Source organism: Falco peregrinus, chromosome Z (genome assembly GCF_023634155.1).
Source record: "Falco peregrinus isolate bFalPer1 chromosome Z, bFalPer1.pri, whole genome shotgun sequence".
NCBI classification, from domain to species: Eukaryota; Metazoa; Chordata; class Aves; order Falconiformes; family Falconidae; genus Falco; species Falco peregrinus.
In genome coordinates this window covers 73,872,041-73,880,355 of record NC_073739.1, presented here as the reverse complement: position 1 = coordinate 73,880,355, position 8,315 = coordinate 73,872,041, and the positions used below count along the sequence as shown (strand labels likewise).

Genomic DNA, 8,315 nt, shown 5'->3' with positions numbered 1-8,315 from the left:
ATAACTTTAGGGTTTGAAAGGTTTCTTTGTATTTGACCAGTCTTCTGTATATAGAAAGTGTATTGAAAATGTCAGAATATGAGATTAATGGAAACCGGGGAGAGTCGACTGGAACAGCTTGTGGTTACCTGCCAAGAAATCGCGAACTTTAGTAAAAGGTAATTCCGGCAGGGGGAGATCGCGACCACCGACTCATATACCACCTACCCAAATCGTACCCCAGACCCATTTCTAGACGTTTCTAAGCTCTACTGCGCAGAATCGGATATAGGAGGAGAATATGTTAATGATTTACGGGAAATATCATGGTTATGCATGAATACTTAATGAATATGTATGAGTAAGTTCTATATATGGTGTTTGATTTTGAGACCTGGCGTGCGTTGATCGTGAGAGGACTCGCTCACACACCCGGCCGTTAATAAAGAAGTGTCTGCTTATCTACATCACATTGGTGTCGATAAGTTTTTCATTCCGAGATTTTGGTAACAGGATGACAGGCTGCTAGGGATCTTTGGGGACAGGCAGCTCACGTGGCAGCCCAGGTGCTGGGGGGCAGCATAGGGGTCACCTCACTGGGGGCCCGCTGCCAAGGCACTGGCGGCAAGGCCAAGGCCCCTTGGGTACAGGCCGTGTCACTCCACGACCGGGCGGTGTCCCCCTCCTGCAGGCTGCTCCCCTGGGGCAGGCCGTACCCCCCCACCGCAAGACCGAGCGCTGGTGTCAGGCTGTACCCGCTCACCCGCCTGTGCCCCCCGCCGCAGGCCCAGGCCCACCCCGTGACAGGCCCGCGGCCGGCCGTGCCCCGCCATCATAGCCCGCGGCCCCGCCCCGCCCCCGCTCGGCCCCGCCCCAGCCCCGCGCGCCACTTCCGGCGGAGGCGGCGCGCGCAGCCGGCGCGTGACATCAGGTGGCCCCGGAAGGGCGGGGGAGGGGGAAGGGGCCGCGGGGCCGTTCCGGTCCGGTCCGACCTCGGGTCTGAGCCCGGTCCTGCGTCCCGGGTCCCGCCGCCATGACGCTCGCCGTGTTCTTCGGGTGCACCTTCATCGCCTTCGGGCCGGCGCTCGGCCTCTTCCTCTTCACCATCGCCCACGACCCGCTCCGCATCATCATCCTCATCGCCGGGTCAGTCCGGCACCGTCACCGTCACCGTCACCGGAGGGGCACCCGGTGCCGCCGTGCATACCGGTGTGGGCGTGATGGGGGCACTGGTACCAGTGCCGGTGCTAGTACCAGTGTGGGTGCGATGGGGTGCTGGTACTAGTGCTGGTGCTGGTACCAGTATGGGCGTGATGGGGTGCTGGTACCAGCGCCGGCGCTGGTACCGGTATGGGTGTGATGGGGTGCTGGTACCAGCGCCGGTACTGGTACCGGTATGGGTGTGATGGGGTGCTGGTACCAGCGCCGGCGCTGGTACCGGTATGGGTGCGATGGGGTGCTGGTACCAGCGCCGGCGCTGGTACCGGTATGGGTGCGATGGGGTGCTGGTACCAGCGCCGGCGCTGGTACCGGTATGGGTGCGATGGGGTGCTGGTACCAGCGCCGGCGCTGGTACCGGTATGGGTGCGATGGGGTGCTGGTACCAGCGCCGGCGCTGGTACCGGTATGGGCGCGATGGGGTGCTGGTACCAGCGCCGGCGCTGGTACCGGTATGGGTGCGATGGGGTGCTGGTACCAGCGCCGGCGCTGGTACCGGTATGGGTGCGATGGGGTGCTGGTACCAGCGCCGGCGCTGGTACCGGTATGGGTGCGATGGGGTGCTGGTACCAGCGCCGGCGCTGGTACCGGTATGGGTGCGATGGGGTGCTGGTACCAGCGCCGGCGCTGGTACCGGTATGGGCGCGATGGGGTGCTGGTACCAGCGCCGGCGCTGGTACCGGTATGGGCGCGATGGGGTGCTGGTACCAGCGCCGGCGCTGGTACCGGTATGGGTGCGATGGGGTGCTGGTACCAGCGCCGGCGCTGGTACCGGTATGGGTGCGATGGGGTGCTGGTACCAGCGCCGGCGCTGGTACCGGTATGGGTGCGATGGGGTGCTGGTACCAGCGCCGGCGCTGGTACCGGTATGGGTGCGATGGGGTGCTGGTACCAGCGCCGGCGCTGGTACCGGTATGGGTGCGATGGGGTGCTGGTACCAGCGCCGGCGCTGGTACCGGTATGGGTGCGATGGGGTGCTGGTACCAGCGCCGGCGCTGGTACCGGTATGGGTGCGATGGGGTGCTGGTACCAGCGCCGGCGCTGGTACCGGTATGGGTGCGATGGGGTGCTGGTACCAGCGCCGGCGCTGGTACCGGTATGGGTGCGATGGGGTGCTGGTACCAGCGCCGGCGCTGGTACCGGTATGGGTGCGATGGGGTGCTGGTACCAGCGCCGGCGCTGGTACCGGTATGGGTGTGATGGGGTGCTGGTACCAGCGCCGGCGCTGGTACCGGTATGGGTGCGATGGAGGCTGGTTCCAGTATGGGTGTTCTGGGGTGCTAGTACCAGCGTGGGTGTTTTGAGGCGCTAGCACCAGTGCTGGTTCTGGTACCAGTATGGGTATGATGGGGTGCTGGTACCAGAGCCAGTGCTGGTACCATTGTGTATGTTTTGGGGTGCTGGTATCAGTATGCGGGTTGTGGGGCACTGGTACCAGTGCCAGTGCTGGTATCAGTGTGGGTGCAATAGGGCACTGCTACCAGTGCTGGTGCTGGTACCAGTATGGGTGCAATGGGGTGCTGGTACCAGTATGGGTGTTTTGGGGTGCTAGTACCAATGCTGGACCTGGTACCGGTACCAGTGTGAGTCTTTTGGGGTGCTGTTACCAGTGCTGGTACTGGTTCCAGTATGGGTGTTTTGGTCTGCTGGTACCAGTGCCAGTGCTGGTACTGGTACCAGTATGAGTATTTTGGGGTACTGGTACTGGTTCCAGTATGGGTGTTTTGGGGCACTGGTTCCAGTGTGGGTGTTTTGGGGTGCTGCTACCAGTGCTGGTTCTGTTACTAGTATGGGTATGATGGGGCATTAGTACCAGTATGGGCATCATGGGGGAGCTGTTACCAGTGCTGGTCCTGGTACCGGTACCAGTATGAGTATTTTGGGGTGCTGTTACCAGTGCTGGTACTGGTTCCAGTATGGGTGTTTTGGGGTGCTGGTACCAGTGCTTGTTCTGGTACCAGTATGGGTGCGGTGGGGTGCTGGTACCAACCAGTATGGGCATCACAGGGGCGCTGGTACCAATATAGGTGTGACAGGGATGTCACTGGTACTGGCAGAGGCACAACAGGGTGACCAGTACCGCTGCTGTTGTGGGCACAGCAAGGGCACCAGTAGCAGTACTCATGCTGGTGCTGTTGGTTGCATGACAGGGGCACCAATATTGTTTCTCTTACTGGTATCATGGACATGTTAGGGACACCAGTCCTCATGCTGGTGGTTGTGGTCATGAGAGGAGCACCAGTACTGGTGCTCATACCCTTGTGAGTGTGATGGGGCACCAGTATCCGTACTTGTGCTGCTACCATTGCAGGCACAGCAGGAGCACCAGTACTTGTGCTGGTACAGTTGTGGGCGTGACAGGGGCACCACTATTGGTACTTGTACTGGTACCATTGTGGTCACCACATGGTGTGGGCATAATGGGGAGGGCACTGGTATCAGTAATGACATGGTATTGGTGGAGCGGTGGTACCAGTACCAGTGCAGGTTTGGTTGTGGTGCTGGTGCATGCGTGCAGCCAGAGCACTGTACCAGTATTGCTGTGGAATCTGGTACTGGAACTGGTATGGGCTTGGATGTGAGCCTGGAGCTGATACTGGTGTGAGCACAAAGGGGGCGCTGGTGCCAGTTCTGGTTACCAGCAAACAAGGAAAGTAGGCACAGCAGCAGTACCAGTACAGACACCACCTGCACTGCACTGGTACCAGAATGGCAGTGACACTGGTAGAAGGGTGAGTGAGGCTGGAACACAGCTGCCGTCATGGTGCCGGTACCGCCACAGAGGGGTGCAGGCATAGTGGCAGTGGGCACTGGTGTGGCACCAGTGCTGGCCCTTGTCCTGACACAGCACTGGTGCCAGCAGGTGTGCTCGCTTTCTTGCAGGGCTTTCTTCTGGCTGGTGTCACTGCTGCTGTCCTCCCTCATCTGGTTTATCGCAGTTAAAGCCAGCGACCCCCGGGATGAGCTGTTGCAGAAGGGGCTTCTGATATTTGGGGTGATGTTCTCCGTGCTGCTGCAGGAGGCCTTCCGCTTCCTCTACTACAAGCTTCTCAGGTAAGAGCATCTCCCACCCTGCTCCAGCGCTGCCCAGTGGTCCTCCCATCCTCCCAGCCACTGGCAGGTGCCAGGTTTCAGCTGGGAGCTCCTGGGCTGGGGGGGTGCCAAGCATGGCACCAAGCCACCTCAGCCCTCGCTGACAGCACATGGGTGGCACCAGTGGCGGTATGTTGACCTCGAGTGGGTTTCAGGTGGTGGAGCAGAGCAGCCCTAGGGCCTGGAGGACCCTAGGCTGATGTGGCTGGTAACGTCTCCCTGAATTTGGGACAGGTAGGCTGTGGGTTTGGGCTGCCACAGGACATGGTGGCTAGCACCAGCAGTGCTTCTGAGGCTTAGGGGGACACCAGTCACTGGGAAATGCCCACTTTGCTGCGTGGGAGACAGAGAAGGGTTAGGGATCTGCCCTCATCTCGTGACAACTCTTGTTCCTTTCTTAGGGACGGTTTTGTGTGGCAGGGACAGCCTGAAGGTGGTTTTGGGGATCTGTGGGGCAGCACATTGCCCCCATCCCTGTGCTCTCTGCCCTGGCCAGCCTGGGGCAAAGTCTCGCAGGATCTCAGGAGCCCCCAGCCCCTCTCGTGCTGCCGGCCCAGGGCTTGGGGCTGCACAAGGGGACGTGACGCCGGGGTCAGCAGCCCTCATAGTCCCCCGCCTTTCGGGCTGGACACTGGTGAGGGACTGGGGGAAGGCCAGGGGGCCGGACACAGGGGCTTGTACCGCTCCCTGTGGCAGGGCGCTGCCGGAGCCGGGCAGGCAGAGGGTAGCAGAGCTCAGTGGAGCAGCCTCTAACGCAAGCACTGCCTTTCCTTTGCCCTGCGGATCTCTGGTTGCAAGCACTGCTGTTCTCCCTGGGCTGAGAAGCTGTCTGGTGTTCTCCTCACCCACTGCACCTCTACCTGATAAAAATTATGAAGCCCACTCTCCCAGTTTCTCTCCCCAAAGAATGTTTCTAGCTCTTTGAGCCCTGCACCCTCTCCATTTTTTCCCCACGCCTTCTAAGGGTATAAATGTGGAGATCAGGTGCACCTTCCTGGTATGTGCCTCCCACGCCTGCACTGGTGCTGCTTCCCATGTGGGGACGCTGCTTGCTTTGCACCCAGTGCCCGCTCGCCCCAGCCCTGCAGGCTGGAACTCACATTCCTCTCTGGAAAATCTTTCTATGTGGCTTCACATGGATTTCACATGCGTCATTTGTCTGGTGGTTTAAAGTGATCATGTGAGTGCTTTCCGTGGTAGGTGTTGCAGTTTGGGGGTGGGGAGGTTACCAGGAGCGTGGGATAGTGCAGATTGAGACCCCAGTCCCATCTGCTCCATCCTGGTGGCTGTACCGGGCTCCAGCATGCTCTCACCCCACAGGAAGGCCATCGAGGGATTGATGGCCCTCAGTGAGGACGGCTGCTCCCCCATTTCCATCCAGCAAATGGCATATGGTGAGTGCTGCACAGAGCGGGGCACCCAGACCACAGAGCCAGGGGTGAGCCCTGGCATGGCTGCACATGGTGCTGGGGGGAACAGGAGGTTTCTCACACTGAAACTGTCTGGGAGGTGCCTGGGGTGGCCCTGGGAGGCTCAAGGCCTGATGGTGTCCCTGTCCTGTCCTGGCAGTGGCTGGCGTGGGCTTCGGGCTCATGAGTGGCGCCTTCTCCATGATCAATCTGCTGGCAGACGCGTTAGGGCCCGGCACAGTGGGCATCCATGGGGATTCACAGCTTTACTTCCTGACCTCAGGTGAGTGACCAGCACCCTTCGCTCATGTCTCTGCCTCGCCGCAGAGGCAGCAACATGGGGGGGTCTGGATTCTCCCTTCCATCCTGTCCCCTCCACGCTGCATCCTCTACCCATCTGAACCCCTTACTGTCCCCTCTTACATCTCTGCTTGCCAAACCCTTCTTTCTGTCACCTGTGGCCCTCCTTCCTCCTCTCCCCCATCCCTCTCACACTTGGTATCTGCCACAGCACCTCCCAGTCCATCCCGGAAGTGCCCCTACTCCCCTTTCCTGGCTCCTCTCCATCCCTCCCCAAGCCTGCAGGCTGTGTCAGGGCGGGTGGTTCCCTGGTGACACCTCTCTGCCACTCCTTGCAGCTTTTATGACCATGGTGCTGATTTTCCTTCACACCTTCTGGGGGATCCTCTTCTTCCACGGCTGTGAGCATCAGCGCTGGTGGGAGATCACAGCGGTCATTGCCATGCACCTTGCTGTTTCGGGGTCGGTGAGTAGCTGGGAGCAGAGCTCTGTGCCAAGACCGGTTTTCAGGGGTGGCTGCGGTATGTGCTGGTCGCTGTGCCAGGGCAGGGGCAACAGCCTGTCACACTAGTGAAGCAGTTGGGTTTGGGGGACTTGCATCTGGCCCTTCACAAACCAAATTCTGGAGCTGGTGTCTGCTGTCCCACTTCACTTGCTGAGGCAGTGATGCTGCCACCCATCCTGTCCCTGTTCACCCCTCTCCTACCTCTCTCCGCAGACATTTTGCAACCCCCTGTACGTGGGAAGCCTGGTGCCCTCCTACCTGCTGATGGCCACTGCTGCTGCCTGGGCTTACCTACTTTCGGGGGGATCTGCCCAGAACCTGCAGCGCTTCCTGCTTTGTAAGTCCAGCTGCATAAAGTGGATGGGGGATGCTATTGGCCCCTCTGGGTACCAGGACCAGTGCTGGGATGGGGAGAGGGTGTCCCCTGGGGCAGGAACAAGGGTGTTGTCCCTTTGGCTGGCAGACTGAAGGAGAAGCTGGGGCTCGGGGCCATGGTCGTGTTGTTGCCTCTCCTTGGGGAAGCAGATGGGGTAAAGAGTCTGTTGAACACTGACCCCTTCTCCTCTTGGTTCCTGCAGGTCTACAGAGTGGAGCCAGTCCCCAGCCAGGATCCTGAGGCCCCACAGGACATTCCTGTCCCCAGCCACCCCTGCCCTCCCCTCCATTCTGGCAGCAATAGCAGCCGTCACCTTCTCTGCAATATCTTTTCTCCTGGACTGAGGGACCCTGGCCAGTCCCAGCGAGGCAGGTGCTGGGGTCTGGCTGTGGCAGCCAGCTGACCGGTGTGGCTGGGGCTGGCTTGCTCTGATGCACCTTAGGGAGCCCCCAGAGAACAGCTGTTTTGGGGGACCCAGCTTTGCTGGCCCGCCACAAGCAGAGCCCCGGTTAGCCTGCCTGGGAGGGATGCTACCTTGGACTGCTGGAGAGGCCTGAGCCCAAAGAAACCCATTGCTTCTCCCCCCTCTGCAGATGTGCCATCCCCTGTGCTGGGGGGAGGCGGGGAGGGGGGATGCGAGGCAGGAAGGGGTGCTGCCCCACATCACCTCCTCACTGCAGGATGGAGGAAACAGCTTTGTAAAGTGCTGCTATGCTCTGGGCTGGGGATAATTGCTGTGGTGCTACTTTCTCCACCTCTGCCCAGCCTCACTGCCCTGGGAGTCATGGTCCTGGCACTGGACTGCAGTAGCAGCAGTAAGCCAGCATCCTGGTGCAGGGAGGATGTTGCTGGGTGAAAGGGGATAGACAACACCCAGGGTGGGAGGAGGATGGGGAAAAGCCAGTACCATAAGAGCCCAGTGGTTGTGGAGGGTGGTGGAGGGCTGAGGAGGAGATGCAACCCTGCAGCTGCTGCCCATGCAGCTTGGGGAGGGGGTTCAAGGGGCCATTCCAGTGGGTCAGTGCCCTCTCCTGCTCCTGGGGAGGCATTTTCAGGCAAGCATAAGCCCTGATGCTGTGCTACAGGGCTGGGAAGGAGAAACTGCCATCAGGCTCAGGGCTGAGAAGGCAGTTCTGTCCACAGTGGGCTTTTATACCAATAAAAAGATACCACAGACAAGGGTTGTGTGTGGCTAGCAGTGCTGCCGTTGTGGGCAGGGTGCAAGCACCCTGCAGCAGTGGTGGCAGTGGCTTCTGCTGGTGTGACTGGGTGGGGGAAGTCTGGCAGTTGCAGACCCCAGTTGCCTGGAGGTCTTGCTCCTGCTCTGTCCATCTTAGCAGGGGTGGGTTTTAGTTTTACTGCTTTGGGACAGAGGCTGCTAAGCGCTGGGTACCTGCAGGTTCCTCCCCTCCCCTGGACCTGGCCTGTTTCTCTT

At 60.2% G+C, this 8,315-nt stretch overlaps 1 protein-coding gene across 1 annotated transcript; it reads left to right on the top strand.

The window, feature by feature from the left end:
- The first annotated feature begins 907 nt into the window (after positions 1–907).
- Positions 908–8,059, top strand: LOC101913130 (gamma-secretase subunit Aph-1b-like). The gene is made up of 7 exons (XM_005231508.4): positions 908–1,125; positions 4,081–4,251; positions 5,611–5,684; positions 5,860–5,982; positions 6,338–6,465; positions 6,718–6,841; positions 7,083–8,059. Exons 1-7 carry the CDS (start codon positions 1,013–1,015, stop codon positions 7,118–7,120), a joined length of 771 nt encoding a protein of 256 aa, XP_005231565.1. The 5' UTR covers positions 908–1,012; the 3' UTR covers positions 7,121–8,059.
- The last annotated feature ends 256 nt before the right edge of the window (positions 8,060–8,315 follow it).

Coding starts and splice junctions, on each gene's coding strand:
- LOC101913130 (XM_005231508.4), top strand. CDS start 1,013: ATGACGCTCGCCGTGTTCTTCGGGTGCACCTTCATCGCCTTCGGGCCG. Junction 4,252..5,610: donor CTCTACTACAAGCTTCTCAG/GTAAGAGCATCT, acceptor CTCACCCCACAG/GAAGGCCATCGAGGGATTGA. Junction 5,685..5,859: donor CATCCAGCAAATGGCATATG/GTGAGTGCTGCA, acceptor CTGTCCTGGCAG/TGGCTGGCGTGGGCTTCGGG.